General features: G+C 30.6%; 2 protein-coding genes and 1 non-coding gene across 3 annotated transcripts; 2 read left to right on the top strand and 1 right to left on the bottom strand.

Moving 5' to 3' along the window:
* Window positions 1–1,338: 1,338 nt before the first annotated feature.
* LOC125855377 (LIM domain-containing protein WLIM1-like) lies at window positions 1,339–3,465 on the bottom strand. The gene is made up of 5 exons (XM_049535097.1): window positions 3,203–3,465; window positions 2,394–2,490; window positions 2,274–2,317; window positions 1,981–2,070; window positions 1,339–1,837 (listed from the first exon to the last, which is right to left on the bottom strand). The coding sequence occupies exons 1-5, from the start codon at window positions 3,335–3,337 to the stop codon at window positions 1,622–1,624; spliced, it is 582 nt and encodes a 193-aa protein (XP_049391054.1). The 5' UTR covers window positions 3,338–3,465; the 3' UTR covers window positions 1,339–1,621.
* A 2,256-nt stretch (window positions 3,466–5,721) lies between these two features.
* On the top strand, window positions 5,722–5,837 carry LOC125857302 (U5 spliceosomal RNA). The gene has a single exon (XR_007445629.1). It is a non-coding gene; the product is annotated as a U5 spliceosomal RNA (small nuclear RNA).
* A 1,024-nt stretch (window positions 5,838–6,861) lies between these two features.
* Window positions 6,862–13,076, top strand: LOC125856592 (GPN-loop GTPase QQT1). Its single transcript, XM_049536180.1, has 11 exons — window positions 6,862–7,020; window positions 8,762–8,893; window positions 9,359–9,403; window positions 9,536–9,615; window positions 9,896–9,970; window positions 10,737–10,840; window positions 10,939–11,095; window positions 11,228–11,315; window positions 12,180–12,252; window positions 12,355–12,486; window positions 12,871–13,076. Exons 2-11 carry the CDS (start codon window positions 8,802–8,804, stop codon window positions 12,943–12,945), a joined length of 921 nt encoding a protein of 306 aa, XP_049392137.1. The 5' UTR covers window positions 6,862–7,020; window positions 8,762–8,801; the 3' UTR covers window positions 12,946–13,076.
* The last annotated feature ends 11,264 nt before the right edge of the window (window positions 13,077–24,340 follow it).

Below are 24,340 nucleotides of genomic sequence, written 5' to 3'. Positions count from 1 at the left end.
ACTTAATTATATACGTAATTGTATAATAATTAACTTAATTGAAAACTAATTAACTCGAAATATAAGTTATTAATTAATTTAAACCAAATAGCCAAATGTTTAACTAAAACTAAAATCTTTTTTGAGAAAATTTTCGAACGTTCATAAAATATACTAATTAGACACATAATTATATAAAATATCATATTTATTATCTTAAAATTTATAAAAATGACAAAACTATTTAAAATGACTTAAAAATTATTTTGAATTTTATAAAGCCAATTATTTCAAATCATTTAGAATTTAGGAAGCTCGATGATTAATTTATATTGATGAGGGTCAAAATTGGGTGTCAACCTCTACCACAATGGCCTAGTAACTGTGTATGATCTACCCTCTCCAGAACCCACTTGTGGGATTAGACTGGATGTGTTATTGTTGTTTTTGGTTAGCTACTGGCAGCTTCTGTATCACGATAGATCTCTTAAGGACTTTCTGAATTGAATGGCTGGTGATTTTTGTGAACTATCAAACATCTTGCTGATCACTGTTGCTTTCACTTTTTCTTTTTGTTGTATACTGAAAAGTTTCTGATTCTTCACAAGTACTTGCATGTTTGTTTCAAAATCTTTTGCCTTACGTGGAAAGGATATGCAAGAATTGTACTCTCTTGTGCCAAAATTTGCCTTTTCTTTTTACAAAATTTTGTCTTTCTCCCTTGTCAAGTTTTCAGAGTGCTAATAGCTTAATGAATTGCTATCCATGACATTATCAAGTAGGAGAGAGGATGGTAGAGGCTGAAAAGTGGTTTCAAGCAGGGTGCAAAATGCAACATCATAACAACATACCCAGTGACCAGTTTAATCCCACAAGTGGAGTTTGAAGGGTAGAGTGTACGCAGACCTTACTCCTACTTCGTGGAGGTAGATCCCACAGGTGGAGTTTGAAGGGTAGAGTGTACGCAGACCTTACTCCTACTTCGTGGAGGTAGAGAGGCTGTTTCCCGGTAAGGTTGTCGAATTTTTTTGAAACTTTTCAGTTTATTTCTTAGTTACCAACTACATTTTCTACTTTACTAGCAGCTATACCACTCTAGCCTTGGAAAAATGGCAATGGAGAAATGGTAGGTAAAAAGTTTCTTCTATGCCTTGGGTTAAATTGTTAGAATCTGTGCTGTTGAGGTATCTTTTCTTGCCTTTAAAATGAGAAACTTACTATCTAGATTTCTTCAAAAGGAACTGTATAAGTGCAGTCAAATTGGAAAAGAATCGCCTTCCATCATCTGGATCATGTGCGATTCAAGGAATTCCATATCTAGTTTGAGGAGGAAAGAGTATGTTGCAAAGATTTTCATGGCACTGGACAAAAAAACTGTGTTATATTCAATCTCATTTAACATCCACACGATACAAGTGAAGCACAAGAAACAAAGGTCAAAAATCTTAACACAGAAGTAGATTATAGTTCAGCATCAAATTAATGGAAGATGAGAGGAAACATAGGCTGCAGAACGGAAGCACATTAATGGACGCTGCTGAAGACCTCAGCGAAATAACGCTAGCACATACAGATTCTTGAACTTAGGAGACAGGTAGACATGATAGCGGAAAGCTAAGGAATGATCAACTGTTTCGGTTGTTTATGATTCTGCAGTAACTTCTGTTGTTATCGCGGGGATCGTCTCATGGTCACCCTCAAGCTTGCTTAAGTTGCCTTTCTCCTTGATAAGTTGAATATGGTGATGCTTACAGTAGAGGCGTCCTTCATGTGCGATATAGTTGGAAGGGCTAATTACACACCCTCCATGGCTACATTTGAAGCAGTTCTTGTGGTATGGTGTACCATTAACTGATACCTATAAACACACAATCAAGATTTAATATAACATTTATTGCACAGCATTAGCATGAAATAGTGTTAACTATACAAGCTGTGAACTTTTGGAATATGTAACAAATTTTACACAAAAGATTACTTATTGCCTATTGGTGGTGTTACCTTTTCTGTTGGATAGACAGTGTTCTTGCAGCCAAAACATTTCTCCCTTGTTCCACCAAACATGCTTGTCACTTTAGCTACCTGTGGTTTCTGTTTCAAAGATACAACTTGCATTTAGTAAGTGAAGGTAATACTCTGCTACGTTGCTCGGACTCTCAAAATGTTGCTGCACCCGTGTCGGATCCTCCAAAAATGCACAAGTTTTGGAGAATACGCACCCCTCAACATTTTTGAAGAGTCCGAGCAACATAGATGTCCTATGTCAGTAAGCTTGATCATTCATTGTCAATTACCTCACTGTCAATGAGTTTCTGTGGCTTCACAATTTTTGGTGTCCCTGTAACATTTTGAAATGTCAATAAGTTTTCTGTTTGCAAAAGTTATTTGGAATTATAATCCATGTTAACCTCTACCTTCAAAGCTTTTATCCAAACTGCCAGTTTGTTTGAAGAGCTGATCAAAGTGTGGTCTACAGTAAAGAACTCCTTCAAAGGAATTGTAGTTGCCAAGCTGCCAATTAGATACAGTTGAAGAACAGTAAAAGTTAAGCTCCAATGCCTTGAATATTAAAAGTCTAACAGAAACTGATAAATCTTATAGCATCTCCAGAGTGGATATGACATATAAAGCTAGTAATATTGAATAGAAAACTCAAATCTACTTCTTTTGACTCTGAACAAGTCACATAGACCTATTCAGAGACCAGTTTACAGAGTTATAGTAATTTCTGTATAAAATGATCCTGATGATTGCTTCAGTAACCGTACTATTTGTTGTTGCTATTATTCTCTTCTTCATTGTTTTTACTTTACATATTGTTTGATTTGCTTTACTTGAGCCGAGGGTCTATTGAAAACAACCTCTCTACCTTCACAAGATTAAGGCTGCATACACTCCACCCTCCCTAAACCCCACTTGTGGGATTACACTGAATTTGTTGTTGTTGTTTGATCCAAAACCTGTGTATGGAACAGGAGGAAAAGAAGAAAAGTACTTGAAGCTGAACAAGAAATTCTTATGTCAGACAGATTATCTCTATGGGATTTCCATGAAAGACAAAATAGAAGCTAGAAGTACATGAAAAAGCTAGTCTTTTTGTTATAAGATTTCTTCCTATCTGTCTAGCTAGCAGGTATCATGTGGAATTAGTCGAGTTGTGCAAAAACTCATCCGAACACCACAATTATCAACAAAAAAAAAGCCAAGAGTCATAGGAAGAAACCTTGAGGGTGCCCTTGCAGTGATGACATCTGAAACAAGCTTTGTGATAGATTCTGTTATCTGCAGTTAATTTGTCAACAAGATAGACAGTTTTGTCACAAGCCATGCACTTTTGTGTTGTTCCTGCAAATGCCATGGCTATAATCAACTTCTTTTCTTGATTTTCTGTAGCAAAGCACTTGGTGTTTGGAAGTAAAAATAGAGAGGATGGATGGAAGATAAGGATGAGAAGCCAGCTGAGAAAGTATGATGATGATGCTCAGAACAGCAATTTAAGTAATTAGAGAAATAGACATTTTATCATCTTGTCCCCAGTATACATCACCTAACAACTATGCAGACAGACTTTTTTTTTTTCTTTTTCCAATATTTTTATCCTTTTTTAAAGATTCTCATCTGTAATAAATATATATATATACTCCTAACTTCTTTTCTTGGAACTACAGAGAGTTGAGGTTAAAAAATTTCATTTGCAGTATATGACTAAGACATATGGTGTTTGCCTGTTTGGTAAAATATAGTGAGAAAATAAGTTCCTTATAAATCAAGAAAGTGACTTTTCTTATTGAGTAGAAAACAAGTTCGATAAGTGAGATTCTATATTGATTGTCTTCTCCTTCCCTCCGCAACTTATAGGTGTTTGCCTAAATTGTGGAGTACATAAATTTTATAGAGACAATTTTCTTTGCTTACTTATTAAAATATCAAAAATTATCAAATTTTGCTTGGTGAAAACCTTAATATAATTGATGAAGGATGAAAAAACAGTGAAAATAAAGGAATGAAATAAGTGATTGTTACTTGCATAGGCATCAAAGTTCACATGCTTGTTGGAGCCCAGTTTGGTAGAATGAGATCTTTTCTTTGCTCTATTGATATTAGCAAGCACCACATGAATCATCATCATATCACTCTCATGAAATATCTATTTGCTGTCAAAGCAATTATGCACAACTCTCCCGTCTCAATTTATATGACATTATTTGAACAAATAATGAAATTTAAGAATTAAGGGAAGAATTTATTATGTTTACCAAATTGCCCTTGTTATAATCACTTTAGTGCTTACTTTTAATTAATTTCTTTATAATAAAACTTTATATGAGATCCAATAAGAATAAAACGAGGATGATGTCATTAATAGTTGTCAAATAGAGAAAGATGACATTTTTTCTGGAATCGGTCAAAAAGAAGAGTGTCTATAAATTGAGACATATTTTGGATGCGCTTATTATAACCTATGTTAAAAGTTACAAGTTAGGATTTCTAAGTTATGACGTTTGGCTTACTTTTATTATTTTGGCTTAAAATAAACTTTTTCTAATATATCCAAATACTACAACATTACTTAGAAGCTTATTTAATTGAAAAACACTTAAAATACGTCAATTCAAACCGACTCTAAAAGCTTTGATTTTTTTTTCAAAAAATATTATTATTTGGTGGACCATAAACTTATCAACAACCTAAAAGAAAGTTGTGCTGGACCATCTAGAGTTATGCTAGACATGATTTTCAAATTCAATTTCCTATACAAGAGGAACTTAACCCCACTCTCACACACACAAAAAAAGAAAAACATATAAGGGATCTGTCACATGGCATAATCATATTATTGATCTGTCATAGCCACCCACTGTGCTGTTTTTTTTTTTTTTTTTTTTTCAATAAGAGAGTAGAAAATAAGTAATAGCTGTAAAGTATTTTATTGAAATGTGTTATTCATAAATGTCAATTTTGAGCAGTTTAAATATATTTTTCTGAAATTTTACAAGTCTAATCTCCAGATATAAATCTAAATACGTTGAGAAGTCGAGGTCCCTTAGAAATACAATCATTTAATAAATCATTGTTCCTTAGAACCTAAAGTTTGGTTTAAAAAAAAGAATTTTATTCTTGGAGTGTAGTAGATTCAACTAATTACAAACAATTGACATACTAGTCACTGCAAAAAGACTCATTTGATAATAAGTGATATAAACCAAATATGTTCTATTTAATGGAGTGTTAAAGTATTTTTTTAATCCAAAATTTGGGGTTCAATTCATATGAGTATGGAATCAAGAGCGAGTTTTATTCGAGGTAGAACTTCACAATGCGAAGAATTTGAATATAATCATAAATCAATATGAATACCGAACGTCGGCCACTAGCAAACAAAAGAACTCTTGATCTAGATATCACAATGATATTTCAATTTTCGATAATGGTATAGAACTTTTCATTAAGGTTAAAATCAAAAGAGGAAAACAAATTATTTTGAATTTGACAAAGAATCTCATTTTTTCATAGAATTGTATCACTCTTTTTCTTGATAAGCATTAAGAAAAATGATATGACATAAATTAATACGTAACTAATAGAAAACTCAAATAGGAATCATTAACCATTGGTACTAACACTATAAGAACAAAGGTAGCAAGACTGTTAGCAGAACTTCTCCCACATCGGGACGAGCAGTGAAGCGAACATCTTCGCCCAATATTTAAAGTTTGCTTCAGCCATTTGTTGAAATCACGCAGCCACGCAATAAGCACATAGCGAACTATTCTTTCGCCTTTTACTAAAGAATACCGTGTGCGTGTTGCATCAAGTGGCATACGCCAATTTCTGGAGGGTTTTCTCTTCTAGGGAATCCCCATCAAATCTTAGTTGAAAATTTATCTTTTAGTAAGAAGTCAGTCGATGCTTACTAGTCATCACTAAATACTAATGCGTTTTTGTGTTCAAGCAAAATTCGTCGGGCATGAGTGCCTTATTCTGGATCATGGGTGTATTGACAATACCGAATATGAGTGCTTGATTGTGTACAACTACTGTCTTGTTTTTGGGCCTCCACAGCTTCTCTATTCTCAGAAAGCTTCAATTTTTCCTACACAATTTATTAAGCCGATTTATACTTGTAGCTATCTGGGGAATACGAGAATCACTTTTAATTTGTTTTTGCAGTTGGTCTTTCCTGCAGTGGGTTCGCTCCTGGTATCGACAATATTGAGTATGAGTGCCTATAATCATAAAACTACATATTGGACATCCGATATCACATTGCTCCCACTTGAGCTATATAATAACATACTTGCATTACTTGTATAATTAGTATTGACATCTTCATTGAAGTAACTTTTGAGGACTATTCAACATAAAATTCACCCTATGTCATTACACAATAAGTTCATATAAATTTAAAGATCTTATAATTGAATATACTTAAAATAGGAATATAATAATTTTTGATCAAATATCATCATTTTGAATTGACTATTATAATTATAATAGTTTGAAGTATAACTTGCGATTTTTATTAATTGAAAGTTTTGGATTGAATATTGTCTTTGAATTAAATATTCTATTTCTACACTGAATACTTTAATTTTAGATCATATGTTACATTTTAGATCATATGTTACATTTTTAAATTGAATATTATAATTATAAATGAAATGTTATATAATTTTGGTTCAAATACCGCATTTTGTATTGAATAGTATAGTTATTAGTACTTATTATAGTTTCAAATTGAATATTGTAATTTTTAATTAAATATTATAGTGTATAGTTTTGGATTGGAATACCGTAACTATAAATTAAATATAGTTTTGAAATAGAAAAAAAATAATTGTTGATTAAAATATTCAATTCTAGTGTAATTATAAGTAGGGCGTATGAAAAGAGAGGTTCACCAGGTATATTTGCAGTTCGAGAAATCACTACAAGTCAAAAAGCTCTACGCACAAATACAGAGAAATCCTCTCGTCCCCCGCGGCCGGCAGCGGCGAAGCCCTTCCACTATCAGGCTGTACTCCACGAAACTTGAAGCTGGTGCGATTTCTCTGTCCCTTTGTTTTTTTTTAACCTTTTGCTCGCTTGTTGATAGAAAAAGAGAACCTATAATGAGTGTAAATTAAAGCTAGCGAAAATCATTTTCCAGCAGTACGAAATTCTGAAATTGCTTCTTATTTGTGGTATTCGACCTAATTTTTGAAGTTTAATTAGTAACTACACTAGGCATTGATGAAATTGTTCAAGTATAATATTCTATTGAGATGCTTAATAAAGAGAAAACACTCTAGGTGCGACCAATGAAGTATGTTGAGAATCATTAGGTCTCATGTTAGAGACAAAAGTACTAGGTGATTTCGTTTCAATAGAGTTATCTGATACCTAGGTGGCACATATCTCGGAAATTAATCGAGTTGCGTGAAAGCTGGTAGGTTATAAAAAGAGATGCTTAATAAAGAGACTAAATTGAATTTACTTGGACTTACATGTAAGTCCAAGTAGATTCATTAATGACATTTGGAATGAAGTGAATTTGGAAAATATTGGAAACCTGCATAAGTTGTGTAAAGTTTTTAGTCATCTCATGCTTTGAGTTCAAAATTTTACATGGTTGGGTGGAGCTTCTATTGTGAATAATGTACTGATGATGATTATAAGAAAGCAGCTGCATAATCCTGTATTCCTGTTGCTACTGCTGTTGTGAAACTAAGCTGGTGTGGAGAGACGAGACGTGCTTTTGTTTGCGAGTGATTCCATGATAAACCTTGCACTTTCTGCGCAAGAGTTAACAGATAGTAGAAAGTCTGATGTAAGTTTTCTAGCAATTAAGAAGCTAAATGCAATGTTGAATGATATGTTGCATAAACATTCTGGTGGTGAGCTCTATTTGGTTGATCAAGGGGTAGTTGTTGATGAAGGACATTATCTTGATGTGTTTTGTATGTTGTTTGATACCTTCCTTCTTTTTTTCCCCATAAATGTGTTAGCTTTACTGTAGATGACAGGATACTTGTAATTGATTATCAATTTCGAGAAATTTTTTGTTGTCAATGCACCTATTCATCGGGTGTTTTTTTTGGGTCAGTGCATCCATTCATCAATGTTTTTATACACGGTACATATTCAATCTTTGACCTCCATTGGTCATTAGTAATCTATCGCTTTTCCTGTTTTCTAAGACACTGCACGCTCTAAGCTAGCACGCAACAGCTGATGAAAAGCTAAACAATTTGTTACCTTATGAAAAAAAGCAAAATTGACAATTTGTTAGGAATCAATTTTGGGTTGCTGATTTCCACTTATTAGTTAGATAAGCTTGGAACCCTAATACTGGGAGTTGCTGCTCACACTATCTTTAGAAGTAGCTTATTTACTCAACTTGCTACCACTAAACTAGGATTCGATGAAAGTTAATAAACTCCAGTGTATCAAAATTCTCTATGAGGGAATTGACCTTAATTCTAACATTTCAATATAATTTTCATAGTTAAAAATTAAATAAAAGAAAAATTACATATCATATTTCTTTGTTATTAAAATATCTAAAATAAATTTTACATGTTGTAGTACAAGAGAACTTGCTTTCCCATATAGAAGAAATTAGATTTCTCCTTTTGTGGCAGAAGTAACTAGAGTTCCGAGTTCGAATCTAAATAACTTCAATACCCTGTCTTTTTCTTGAAACCCACCTTTGGGCTTTAGTAGTTGTGTTTTTCCGTCGCAAACTAACCTTTATCGTAACCCCTTTATATCTTACTTCTCAAAATGAATATTTCTTCAGATAGCAGGAGCTTTGAGTGTTAGAATTAGAACTTAGAAGAATGGTGTTTGGTCAAGTAGTGATTGGCCCCCCTGGTTCCGGCAAAACCACTTATTGCAACGGAATGTCTCAGTTCCTCCAACTGATCGGACGGTAACGTATTTCAACCTTTTGGGTTTTCTGTTTTCTGCTCATTTATACAATCTTCTACGCTTTCTTGGAATTTTTTTGTAGTCTTTGTTCTAAAGAGCAGTTTTATGAGTATCTGATTTCTTATATCAATGCCAGAAATATTATTGATATTGAGTGCTAATGGTACTGTAGTAATTTATGCTTCTATGATTTAAAAGAACAGGTTATTTTCTATTTATATGACTTTTTAGTGTGGTTAGAAACTTCTTTGTCAGTAAGGAAAAGAGTAAAATATAATTACTTAATATTGGAAGAAAGGATAGGACTAGAGTGGAATGGATTTATTGGGTTCATGTAGTTGGGAGTGGAGGCGTAGTTGACTGATTGATTTGTAGGTAATTGCCAGATATTGGCGGCAGACATTAGAATTAATTGTAATATGATCTCTTACATTGATATTATCTCTTTTGATTGTTTAAATTGCAGGAAAGTTGCTGTTATCAATTTGGATCCCGCTAATGATGCTTTACCGTATCCACTTAAGTTGTGTTTCTTTGACAATGTCGGGATAACATATTTTGATGTCTAATTCGAGAAGATTGTTCATTTATAATTAAATAGGAAACCAGTATATATGATTATTTTCTTCCTTATCTAATAAAGATATGAGTGTGCTGTGAATATTGAGGATCTAATTAAGCTGAGTGATGTAATGGTTGAACATTCTCTTGGTCCCAATGGAGGTAAGCTTGCCTTTACACCCTTCTATTAAGATCAGTCTTCCTTCAGTTATCTAATAAATAAGTTCCAAGTGGCTAAACTTGTAGATGCTACCACCATATCATTAGACCTGTGCCATTACAATATGTTGCTTCAGATTCTTGGGCTACCTCCATTATCTAATTTTGGTGCAGAAATATTGTTCCTTATGTAGATGATGTTTTCTATGCTTTGAATTGTTATTATGTTCATGCAATTCTTACTTTGTTTTTCTAACTCATAGCTTTATTATTCTTTTTGTAGGGCTTGTATATTGCATGGACTATCTCGAGAAGAATATTGACTGGTTGGAGTCTAAGTTAAAACCTCTCCTTAAAGGTTGTTACAATTCAATCTGAAGTTAGTAAATTTTGACTGAGATCAACGTTTATTTATGTTTAATCATTTTATACTTATCTGGAACTGGCTTGGTATTTGTTCCATCATGGAGGTGTTTATACCACTTTAATGTTGTCTGTATATCTGGGAGCTTACAACTGTCTCAAAGTTTCAGTTCCATGTGGGAAGAGCAGTCTTTTTGCATCGGTACCATATTTCTCAGCTAATCTGTCTGCTTTCCTCTCTGCTCCTTTTATTACCTACCTCTTACCATGTTTTACCTAACCTCCAATTTTCCAGGAATTTTTTTAATTCACAACCAATATAGATAGTGTAAATACTGTAAATAAGAAAAACATAGATGACGTTAACTGCCTTCCTATTCTGGCATTACAATATACATCTTGGATTTCAGAGATTTGATAATTTATGTATTTAGTTGTAATGGTTTCTGTCAATCTAAACTTGAGTCAACGTGTTGAATGTAATGGAGCTATAACACACACTTGGGCTAAAAAACTCTATTTATATATGCTCATTTACAACAATATTTTACTTGCTTGAGTTTGCTAACTTTCTTTTGATGAGTTACTCTTAGAAAAATTTCGAGTATTGGCATTTTTAGCAAAGTTGTTTGAGCACCTCAAGCTCTTGAGATTCAGCACATTCATGGAAATCACAGTATACCCATTGTCTTATGTGGAAACTGCAGTGGTCTGAGCAATCACCTCAGCTTGTTCTGACTTTTATCTATTTATTTTTGCAGAGCACTATTTACTTTTTGATTTTCCGGGTCAGGTGGAACTATTTTTCCTTCATGACAATGCGAAGAATATGATTATGGAACTTATAAAGAAGTTAGATCTAAGGGTTAGTCTCTTTTTTAGAGTTATCTAATCTATTTCATCCTTCACTATTATGCTTCTCGTTAAAGCCAAATTGCTAACTGTTTGGTTTGTTTAATGTAGTTGACTGCAGTCCATTTGGTTGATGCCCATCTTTGCAGTGATCCAGGGAAATACGTGAGTGCATTGCTCCTCTCTTTATCCACCATGTTACACTTGGAGCTTCCTCATGTCAATGTTTTGTCAAAGATTGATCTAATTGAAAGCTACGGAAAGCTAGGTTAGTTCATCATATTCTTCTGGAGAATATCTTTCTGGAATATGGAATATTCTGTTGGAGATGAGTTATAGGTATAAAACACCTTTGTGGCTACTATGAAGTGCTTATTCTGTATTTCTCTTGTTCTTGCAGCTTTTAACCTAGACTTCTACACAGATGTCCAAGATTTATCATATCTGCAGAATGAGATCAGTCAGGATCCTCGCTCTGCTAAGTATAGGTGCTTCAACCTTCCTTTTAGAACACACTGTCAAATGATAGCTGATTTCTCTTCAACTCTTCTTAATTCTTGCAGGCACAATATAACACATTGTCGTTACTTTGTAGTTTCTAACTGTTCTAATCAAACTAGGACAGAAATTTTAGTAAATCTTGTTGCTGGAGTGAGGTTTTCTATATATTCTACAAGCTTGATGAGTAAATAACTTCTGCACTTGATGCTGTACTACTACAATTTTGAGAGCGTTTCATGTTTTTGTAAATGTTGTGTGTCAGTTTAATGTGTTGAACCTCTCTATCTTTGGCAGAAATTAAGGGAGGGTAATGGAGGGAGAAGAATAAAAGCAAAACACAGTTTTCTTTCTTGTCTTCTTTATTATGTGCTGAGTTTTTTGCATCTACATCACCTTATTTAAGTGTCATTCCCTTCACTTTCTTTTATAATCGGAAGGTGGGTGGTCATTGAATTGCTAGTGTGGAACAATCTACTTTGACCCATTTTTATAGTTTACACATTTTTGTGTTGCCACTTCTTATTGTCGTATTTATGTTAATGCACTTTTCAATGAACATAAACAAAGGGTAATTCTGGGCCTTTAATCTTTATAGAGAAAAGAAAAATATATCCTAAATTTATTACTTGGTGGAGGAATATATAGGATTTCATTGCTACAAGTATGGATTGTTGAAAATAATAAGACATGGATTTGGATATTTATCATAGTGCTTGACATAATGGAAATAACCAGAAAGGATCTTTATATCTAAACTTTGTGTTTTCGGGTTTAATACATAGAAAATGCAGAAGCTTGAAATAGATTTTATCTTAACATTGTGTTTTTATTTTGATACTTAAATAATGCAGAAAGCTTACAAAGGAGCTTTGTGAGGTGATAGAAGATTATGGGCTCGTCAACTTCACACCTTTAGATATCCAGGTAGGATGTGATTGAGAGTGTCAACTTCACGGCTTTGAGATATATCCTCTATACTCTTTGTTAGCATAGTGTTTAACTTTTTGAGCTTATTTACCATTTCAGGATAAAGAGAGTGTTGGGAATCTAGTTAAGCTAATTGACAAAAGCAATGGATACATATTTGCTGGCATAGATGCAAGTGCTGTTGAATTCAGCAAAATTGCAGTTGGTGCTGTTGATTGGGACTACTACCGATATCCTTTTTCACACCGTTTAACATATAAATGAATACCATTCTTTGAACTCATAAATTCCCTCTACTTGTACTTGGTTTTATGAGTAGTATAGATCATTCATTTGATCCCAATAAGGAAGTAGAGATTTTATTCATTTCTTCATGATTCTACACTTCCCAAAACCAATTTCTTTTTGTTGGATTGTCCAGAACCAAATGTTAACATTTAGGATCAATTTCGTGCTTGTACTTTCCTATCTTGGCCTGTCAGTTGTTAGCTCTATTTCTGCGGGTCCTCATAAACGAAAAGAGATTTTTTCTTAGGGATATAGATTGTGGAATATATTTGATTTGATTTTCTGCTGATTGGTTCACATGGTTGGCCTTGACATTCCAATTTTACAGTTGCAGCTGTGCAGGAGAAATACATAAAGGATGATGAAGACGTTGATATGACAAAGGACAGTGAGACAAAATAGTATGTCTAAAATCTCTAAATACTGCATCTTACAGAAACTAATTATCCTAATGTATGATAGGTTGTAACTTGTAACGATCATTTTTGTTCGTTCGAGTGTCTGTATCTACTCATTACTGAACTTTTTTTGTTGTTGTAGTAGTCGTAGTAAAAGATGAACACCTAGTCATTTTTTTATGAGACCTTCAATTGTACACCAAAATAGATAAGAGGCTCCACTCCTCCTTTGCAATCTTCTGATACAATGTGCATTTTCCATGATCATAGGACCTAGCATTGGTTATCGGAAACCTCCAACCCACAAAGGCAGGGGTGTAAGGTCTGCATACAATTTAGTATTTACGTTTCACAGACCCCACTTGTGGGATCACACTAGCTACGTTGTTATATGGCCTGGCATTGGCGTAGATGCTTGATCATAATTCCTTTGGACAATTTAAATTACATTGCTCAATCTTTTAGCTAGGTCCAATCCAAAATAGAACAAAAAATGAGAAGAAAAGAAAAGACCAGGAGTATATTAATTAGGATTATTTGCTTTGTGGGTGGTCTTGTTAGAACAAAATGGATACAGAAAACTCATATGAGTCAACATAAATATTGTTCTTTTGAAAATCCAAAACCAAGAGATCTGTTTTGGTGAGTTAGAAACTGAGTTCGAAAAAGTCAAATCTTTAATGATTTCATCATTTATAATTGAGTAGTGAATTGAATAACCATCCTGTCTCTTTTATTTCTGTTTGTTATATGACAATAATTTAATAGAAATCTTATTCTCTTTCAGAAGGCAGAAGCCTAGATTTATTTTTATACTATATAGTTTGAAAAAAAAGATTAGCGGTGATTTAATTTACTTGCCTTGCACTAAAAGGGTGCTATACAAAATGTCATCACTGACTACGTCCTCATCGTGAGGAATAAGTAAAAAAAAAAAAAACATGAAACAAAGAAACTTTTGCAATTTATGTGTACCCTTGAGGTGTTCTTTAGGAGTGTGCTAAGCATAAAGTCTCAAATTAATTTGGACTATAAAGATAGAAATTCCATATTTTTCTAGAAGGCTACTTACTCTTTAGTTGTGTTAGTAATATATATCCAGCACCAGATAAGGGGAATAGACCAATAATATAGTACATTCTTTTTTGTATTGTAATAGATAGAATTTATATCATACTCATCCATTCAAATTTCCGATGAACATTATCAAAGGATGTGGCGCAACAAATATAACTGTTACTTTTTTAATCAAAAAACTTTGATATGGCGCAACAAATACAACTGTTACTTTTTTAATCAAAAAAATTGATTTTGAGCCTTATGTATGCAAAATATTGGACAGAAAGAGCTTCTCCGAGAAACTCTATGCGAATCTAAGTTAATTACACTTTATATCGAATATCAAATATCAGATCGAATAGAAAGACAAAAAAATAAAAATAAGTCGTAGTATGAACATTACATTGAATTAAATTTTAATAATAAGTAACTTTTGTAATGTTTGATGTCTGCAAATTTAGTAGTTTTCCATAATTTGAAATATTTTACGAAGTTAATTTGTCAATATTATCGTAACTCTGGATTCTTATCTCATCTTTGATGACAATCACAATAATTCAAGGGAATGTTATTTTGTCGATATTATCCTTAAGACTAAAGTCTGTCTAATTGGATTGCTTTACAATGAATTTTTTTGCCACTTTTAGTACATATATTTTTCATGAATTATTGTTTTATCCAGTGAATTATCATATTTAACTTTCAATTATATATCCGCTCTTATCTGACTGCAAGTTTGATTATGATAAATTTTGAGACAAATTAATTATATTTCTGTTAATTAAGTAATGAGGACAAGTTTTGGTAAAATCAATTTTACATTCTAATTATGAAATTACACCATGTATGTTTTTGTTGTTGTGGTTGTTTTCTGATATAAAAAAAACATTAACTTTGTTTGTTTTAACAAATTTCCAAGGCTTTCTAGTCTATGATAGATACGACTCATCCATTTTTAATAAGAGATTATAAAGTTGAGCTCTCTAGGTATATATGAAAGAAAATCATGATAAAAATCATTTTTTCCTAAATATATTTTACGTGACGTAAATTTAAATTAATTAAAATTCTGATATTGATGTATGAAGTGTAAAATAAAAAGAATGGGAAATATCTTTGAGGTGATTTGGGAGTCGTGCACTTAAGTGGTACATACAAGATCAAATTATAACCACAAAATGTTCTAATTACCATTAATAGAAAAATAATTGGTTTTGATTTATTTATGTTCGATAAAGTGTGTACTAATTATAGGGTGTGACGGTATATATATTTTTCAAAAAAATAAATAGGTTTTATTTATTTTATGTTCGATAAAGTATGTATTAATTATGAGGTATGTGTATTTTCTAGAAAAATAAGTGAATTTTATTTATTTTGTGTTTGATAAAACATGTACTACTGATTATAAGATGTGTATATTTTTCAGAAAAATAAGTGGCTTCTATTTATTTAGGGTTTGGTAAAATATATACTAATTATAGGGTGTGTATGTCTTTCAGAAAAATAAATGACTTCTTATTTTTGTGTTTGGCAAAGTATGTACTAATTATAGGGTATATATGTTTTTCAAAAAAATAAGTGGCTTCTATTTAATTTGTGTTTGGTAAAGTATGTACTAATGATTAGGTGCGTTTGTTTTCTAGAAAATAAAATAAATTTTATTTGTTTTATGTTCGATAAAAATATATACTAAAGAGTAACTAATTTTAGGCTAGGCATGTTATCCAGATTTAAAAGTGGCTTCTATTTATTTTGTGTTCGATAAAAAAAAAAGGTGCTAATTATTGGGTTTATATGTTTTCCAGAAAATAAGTGGCTTCTATTTATTTTGTGTTTAGTAAAGTATGCAATACTAATTAAGTGACTTTTAATTTTGTGTTCGATACATAAATAAAAATATTATTTTAAAAGTATATATTTATGATCTAGACAAAAATGTAGGAGGTGGAGATGAGGGTACATGTGTAAACTAGGATAGATCTAGGGGGAGCAGAGGATGTTCACCTGAATTTCCTATATAAAATACTATTAATATATATATATATATATATATATTAAATTTCCTAACTACAAGACTAAATATTGGTGCAGTACTTTAGAGGGTTCAAAATTCACCTTAAAATTTTAAATTCAAATATCAAATAATTTTTATTTTTCGAAACCTCTCGGTAAAAATCTGAAATACATCCTTAATATGGAGGTGAGATGAGAAGAAGATAGAGTATAAAGTGTGCGGACACGATCAAATTTAAACTTGTAAGTTTTGTTTTTCCTATTTCATTAAAAAAAAAAAATTTTTTTTTACCAATTATACATAAAAATAATAATTGAAAAACACCCCTATCAAACTCACCCTGAAATTCAATATGGTTGACCTTGATGCAGGAGAAAAATATAATTATATGCGTGAAAATTGACAAAGACTTGACAAAAACGATAGATAAATACTCTCTCCGTCTATTCGAATTTAGAGAGTCAAATATATATTTTTAATTACGTTTTTTAAATATTTTAAATTATTAATTATTATATAATTCTTTGTAAATTATTTTCAAATTTGTAAAAATAAATTTATTAATTCATACCTGAATTAATGGTCAAAATAAGAAATAAATTGATATATAGCGAGTATTAATTACTAGGATATATAGTGGTCCTCGATCATCATTAATATTTGATTTGCAATATGATATATATCTTGATCGATCTTGTGTATGTGATCAGCAAGATTTCATCAATTCCCTAATTAGTTACAACATTTTAAAAAGTAAAAATTATTCACATATGATGTTTACCTCAAATTAAAGTCAATAGATATATGCATGAAACGTCTTTATATTATGTATAAAGTAGAATGTATCCTCACTTCATCAAATTCATTACTACTAATTATATTAGTATAAAGTTACATGATTTGATGTAAATACTAATTAATATAATTAGAATATGTCACAATCAGTAGAATAATTGTGATTAATGCAGCCAACTTCATCAAAGTGGGATATGCATGAGCTAGCTGTGACAGAAAGGATCAACTAATTATAATAATTAATTAGAAGAATTTTAAAACATAAATGCTAATTAAACTTTAGGTTATAAAAAAGTGTTAAATGTGGCTTGAATAAATTAAAATCAAGTTAATGGAAGTCAATAGAGAACCTTTTTGTCCATCCTTTCTAGAAATTTTTGAAAATTTGTGTTTTATCATCATTTGAATAGTATCATAACATATCACATTGCTTTTTTAAAAAAAAAATATGAAAAAGGCTAGACAACTAATTTTTATTTGTTACGACATTAATAATTTAGAAGAAATCGATCTAATGTTAAAGTTATTTCCATATGTTTTATAAATTACGAGTTTGAGTCATTAAAATAACAATACTCCTTGAAATGTGATCATTCTTTGAATCCTACGTCAGAACTCAAACACATAATACTTAATGGATCAGCTCATTAATCGTACATATTATAAAAGTATAGTATAATTTCCAGATATTGTTGCTTAATTATTTCCACTAAATCCCAAGGAAAATTGTGTCCAAATTGTCATCAATTGACTTTACTCACAACTCTTGACTTACACAATTCCATTGTTCCTTCAATCATATACTCATCTATATATATTTTATTTTATATCAAAGATAAGTTTGCAAAATAATAAAGAAGTAGCACATGTTCCTTCAACTTAACAACACTTCTAGAATTATATAATATAATGTATGAGTAGGATAGTTAAATAAATTAAAATCTTGTCTTCTAGAATGTATCACATCTCCATTAATTAGATGCTCTTCAGTAATTTCATTCACATGCACTACACATGACTAGAGTTTCTAGATAACTTGGTGGTCCTATGGTCATCAAATCAAAATTTTCATTAAGAAATTTTTAAATATAAATAAAGTACCTAACATACAAAATAAATAAATAAATATATATCTACTTTATATACAAATTAAATAATTTTACTCTTATACAAATACAATGTAATTTTATATCGAAAGGATATCGACTTTTTGCCTTCACATGGTCGAGGGGCTACGACCATTATCAATCCACATGACTGATCTTTACTTCTCTTTTTTCCCCAAATAATAATTAATATGCCATAATAATGTGCTGCTGATGTCGGTAAAAAGGAACAGGTAAAACTAAAGCAAGAAGAAAATCCTATAAATATTTACTGACATCATCTATTTTAATTTAAGTGTTTTATTAAAAAAATAATTTTTTTAACAAGAATTTTTTGCTCCCTTTTTTGTAATTTTTTAATTTCAATTTTCACCTGACGTGTTTAAGATCATAAAATTCAAATGACATTTTAATATATTATAGTACATATTTTTAGTTTATAATCACAAAATTTAAAGTTACCTTTATTTTTTAAAACGTTGTATCTGGTCATTTTCTCCGTAAAACTTCTCTAGAGAAAATGAAATAAGATTATAGGTCGGGTCCTAATTAAAGAGAAAAAATCAAATTTGAATCCCGTGTTATTTTATACTAATAATTTTGAGATATCTACAAATTTTATATTTCAAATGTCAATTTTTACTTTGTATTTTCAAAATCACGTTTTCCCCCTATTGAAGAATTTTCTTTTTCATGTGCTTTATTAATTTCATTAAAACCTATAGTGCCGTTTGAAGCCAAAATATATTCAAGGACTTCTAGACAAGTCATTTTTTACAAAATCTTTCTGGATAACGTTTGAATAAGACGAATCATTATATTATATTTCCTAAATGAATAAATATTGTAAATACTAGTCAATTAACTATCCAACACGGCATACCAATCAATGTGTAAATTTTGTACTTTTTTTTTTAAAAAAGAGCATAGACTATATTTAGAATTCTAATTTTTTTTAAAAGAGTCACTATTAGAAACAAATAGTTTTCTCATCGTGAATTTAAGAGAAATTTATGTTATATTCTCAGTTTTTTTTTTCACTTCACCACCTCTTTAGATAAATACACGAGGAAAACAAATTCTTACTGAAATAGCAGAAACTTTCTAATTTTTTCCATACGAAATTTTTTTCTTTTCTTTTTTCATAGATTTAATTAAAATGTCTATGGTATAGCCTCTGAACATTTTCTTAGTGAGAAATTTGAGGGGAAATAGTGATATTTTAGTAGTGAATATGCATACCTACGTGAAAAAACAAAAGAAAAATGCATACGGGATCATTAAAAGTATTCTATATGATTAATATAAGTGATTTAGAACATTTTTTTACTATAATTTTAAAGCAGTGGAAATTTTTTTAGCACGTTTTAAGGTATTTAAATCCACTTTAATAAAAGTTCAGGCGCTTGTTTTGATTAATAATTTTATTACCAAATACATATTTTTCTCTTTATTATTTTAAGATGGAATGAGATCCCTTGAATATTTAATTGGTGGTGCGGCACATCAGGAAAGACGGTAGCATTATTTATTTATTTAGTTGAATCACGAATAATTTAAATATATTATGAAATTGAATTGCAAATAATTAACGCATCATAAATGTGTGTGTAAATATGTATATTGTTCAAATTAGAACTTAATATCAACGCTAAGATTATGATGAAGTAGTATATATATATGACACCTTAGTAACAATACTACAGGTAATAAAAGATTTAGAAGAAGATCTAAAAAGAAAGATAGTCTCAATAATAACTCTTAGAAATAAAAAAGAGGAAGAGAGACAAGAATTGATATATAATTCTTACAGCTTTCATTATGAAATTAACATGATGGATACTTCTGATTATTACTATTCAGAATAAAATGAGTCTAAAAGAAATTTTAGAATCTCTAAAAGATCTCATAGAAAGTAATAAACAATTAACCTTACGGTTAAAAATGATAGAAATAGAAATATCCTATATTAAAGAAAATCTTCCAGGAAGAATAACAAAATTAATAGAAAAAACTGAAAATTTTGATAAAAAAGTAAGTCAAAAATATATCAAAGAACTGTTGTCAAAAAAGCAAGCAAGTGGAAGCACTTATCAGAAAGGAAGTATGGATGAAATTTTAATCAATAAATTCCTTGAAAAGCAAAAACTAAAAGAAAAAGATCTATATGATCTAAAAACAAATTCAGAATCTGAAGAAATTAATCCAGAAAATAAAAAAGAAGATGAATGAACTAGAAGAATTAGTTTACTCAATGGAAGATCTAAGTCTTTCAGAAGAAGAGTTAAAAGTATTCATGAATAAAGGGGAAACAGAAGGACCCCAAGGAAAATTTGAAGCATCAGCTTCAATGAAACAAGAATGGCAAGAGCCAGAAAATAGTGATAAAAATTTTGCTAACAAAGCAAAAAAGGAAAATGATTTCTCAAAATATTTTCATAGCAGTGATAAATCACGATTTATGCCTAATAGGTTCCCAACAGGAGACGTTGGAGCTCAATTCTTAGATCTCGAATGTAAAAGAGATCCAGAAGATAGCTTAGACCTATGATCTCAAAATATGCTCCTATATTTCCTACTAGGAAAAGGAAATTACACTGATGAAGAAAAATACTACATAATGATAAATACCTTTTTGGGAAAAGTAAATGACTGGTTTTCAGGATTAACTGAAGATGCAATAAATATTATTAAAAATGATACCTTAGAAGGATTAAAAAATTCGATACAAGAAGGAATAACTATTTTAAAGCAATACGTTGCAAATGAATTCTTTGGTGGACAAGGAAATATAAATGAAAATAAAGAAATAATTCGGACTATTGCAAAAGAGCAATTAGAAAAATTACAAATCTGTAAAATGAGTTATATTCAAGAATACACTTGTGAATTCGAAGAATATTACTACAAATTATTTGATAGTAGTAAGGAAATGATACCATATTTAGAAAAATACTATCAAAAACTACCAGGCTTCTGGGCAAAATACTTCAGAGAAGAATATGAAAAAGAAAATAAAAAAGGGGATACTCTTGGTCAAAGAATAAAATTCTTAAAAACAAGACTTGGTCAACTTTGTATGTCACATAACATTCAAAGAAAGGCTAAAAGAATAAATACTCAAATCTACTGTAAAGATACAATTGCATCTACCCAATGGGGATGTGATGACAGACCTTACAAAAAAAGAAAACAATTCAAAAAAGGATTGAAGAAGAGAAAAAATTTCTCAAAACAGAAGTATGTACCTAGAAAAAAATATTACAAAAAGAAAAGAAATTTTTCGAAATCTAAACCGGCAGATAAATGCAAATGTTATAATTGCGGCGAAGAAGGCCATAAAAGTTACGAATGTAACAAAAAACGAGTTAAAATCTCAAAAATAGATAGATTAGAAATTGATTCAGATCTCGAATCAATAAAATCTATAGAAAGCAATGATTTCTATGATGAAATATATGAAGAATATTCATCTAGCTCAGAAGAATCTGACTAAATGAATAAAGAAATTCAAGAAAGAGAAGATTCTGTTCAAATCTTAGAAACAGAAGAAGATCATCAAGGATATGCATTAAAAGCCACCTTTGATGGAGAAACATTTAGAAAAATCCAAGGATTGAAATTAAATCTTAAAGTAGAAGATAATCTACTAAGCAGAATGCAAAGAGTGTTTGCAAGAAACAAAATCTCTTATCATGAATATCAAGAAATTGAAAAGGTAATAGAAATTACCCAAACAACAGGAAAACATAAATTAAACCTGTTAACAAAACCTATGATAGATCAAATTCTTAGAAAAATTCCTGAAAAGAAAAGAAAGAAAATTAATTATGTTAATTTAGGAGGAATCCAAATATTAGTTAAATCGACTTTTAAAGAAGGAATAAATTGTTCAATAGTAATAAATCTATCAGACGAAAGATTCATAAATGCAAGAGAAGGAAATCTTGGTATAGTAGAGGGAAACCTGGCCTATACGAAACTCCTATTTACATACTACCCAAAGTATTGCATCTCACTCAAAGACGCTGATTTTAATGACGCATTAAGTTTGCATTTTCAGATCAAAAGAAATGATCTATTCAAACCAGGTAATCATATAATGAATATATATTACCAAGCATTATACACAGTTACCAATTCAAATTATGGAAAGGTATATAAAAACAAAGGAATGATTGAAATAGATCAAGAATGTGCAGGAATTGCAAGAATTGTTGAAGCAGAAATTCAACAAGCCCACATTCCAAACGAATATGAAATTCGATTTGGAAAGACACAAGAAATAGGAAGTACTAGTAACCCTAGACTTTCAATAGAATATGGTAAAAATTCTATTAGAAAAAGTATATCAAGTAGATATTCCTTAAAAGTAGATACAACAAATACAACAAAAATAAAAGGAAGAATGTTCAATGGAACAGAATGGAAATATCAAGAGATCTTGATACAAACTGGAGCAACTGCTAACCACGTAAAAGGAATCCTAATAGATGGAATGCCAATTTACGAAGGTGAGCATTACACCTATCAAACATTTGAAGGTAATAATTTTAGTTGTAAGAAAATGGTAGACTTACCTATACAACTAGACACCATAAGAATAACGGTTCCATGTTATATCACTAATCATGAAAGTGATCAAGAATTAATTCTAGGAAATCTATTCCTAAATAAATTAGAAGATTATAGCATTGGGAAAAATGGTATAGAGATGCTATATAAAGGAGAAACTTGTTTCTTACCAAAGATATAATGCCAAAGGAAACAATTTTCAAAGTATCTGTTTTCATAGAAATAACGTTCTATGATACAAAATTAACAACATGTTGTCAAATAGACAATGGATCTGAAGCAAGTCTAGCAAAATCTTTTCTAATAAAAGATTGGGACATGAATAAAAGTAATATCTCTATGATTGGAATCACAGGAGATAAAGAAAAACTTACAAAATCCAAAGAAAAGGTAGAAATAATTTTAGGATCAAAAATTGTTTCTATAAATAAATTATTTGCTTATGATAAACTGGAAACAGATTTATTATTAGGAAATGATTTTTTACAACAATTTCAGGATTATCATCAAACGTTATTTATGATAAGCCTAAAAACTCCTTGTGGACATTTCATAAAAGTCCCAAGAAAACAAAATCCATACAATCTCGAAAAAGATAATGGAGGTTTTAAAAGAAAATACTTAGAAAATCTAAGAAAAATCACTTGCAAGTGTCTCAATCTAGAAAAGATTAAAGAAAATCTACAAAAATCTTATGGAGAAAATCCATTAGAAAAATGGGAACAAAATCATGAAAGAGCGATTTTGACTCTAAAAGATCCCAGTATAATCATCAGAGTTAAACCTATGCTCTATAATGAAGACGATAAAATTGAATTTAAAATTCAAATCAAGGAATTACTCAATCTAAAATTAATCAGGATGAGTAAAAGTCCTCATAGTAGCCCAGCATTTATGGTAAGAAATCATGCTGAAATAAAAAGAGGAAAAGCTCGAATGGTGATAAACTATAAAGAGTTAAATAAAAATTGTTTATTTGATGGATATTTTATCCCAAATAAAAATAATTTAATAAACCTTGCAAAAGGAAAAACATATTTCTCAAAATTTGACTGTAAAAGTGGATTTTGGCAAATAAAATTAGCAGAGAACTCAGTACAGTTAACTGCTTTTAGTACTCCTAATGGTCATTATGAGTGGTTGGTTATGCCTTTTGGACTCAAAAACGCACCACAAATATTCCAAAGAAAAATGGACAAAATATTTTCTGAAAAAGAATTTTTAATTGTCTACATAGATGACATCTTAATATGTTCTAAAACATATGAAGAACATTTGAAACATCTGAAAGAATTTTCAGAAATCTGTCTAAAAAATGGAATTGTGTTAAGCCAAAAGAAGGCTGACATCAATAAAAATGAAATAGAATTCTTAGGAATGATTATTTCAAAAAATGGAATCGAACTCCAATCCCATATCTCAAAGAAGATAGTCGAATTTCCTGACAAATTAACAACAAAACAAGAAATTCAAAAATTTCTAGGTTGTTTAAACTATGCAGGAGAATTTATTCCGGATTTGACAAAAAAACGGAATGTTCTACAAAAATTGATTAGAAAATCCAATAGACTTGGATGGACAGAAGAACACACTCAGTGTATCAAAAGTCTAAAAGAAGAATGTGCAAAGTTACCAAAGCTTAGATTACCAGAAGATAGCGATAATCTAGTTTTACAAACTGATGCATCTGATTATCATTGGGGAGCATTATTGCAAACCGATTTAAATGAAATTTGCAGGTACACAAGTGGTACTTTTAATGATGCGGAAACAAGATATTCCACTAATGAAAAGGAATTATTAGCGATTGTTAGAGGAATCAGAAAATTCTCTGCTTTCCTTTTACC

The sequence above is a fragment of the Solanum stenotomum genome, chromosome 2 (genome assembly GCF_019186545.1).
Source record: "Solanum stenotomum isolate F172 chromosome 2, ASM1918654v1, whole genome shotgun sequence".
In the NCBI taxonomy this organism is placed as follows: Eukaryota; Viridiplantae; Streptophyta; class Magnoliopsida; order Solanales; family Solanaceae; genus Solanum; species Solanum stenotomum.
Note: the sequence above shows the minus strand (reverse complement) of the source record. Positions and strands in the feature narration are given on the sequence as shown.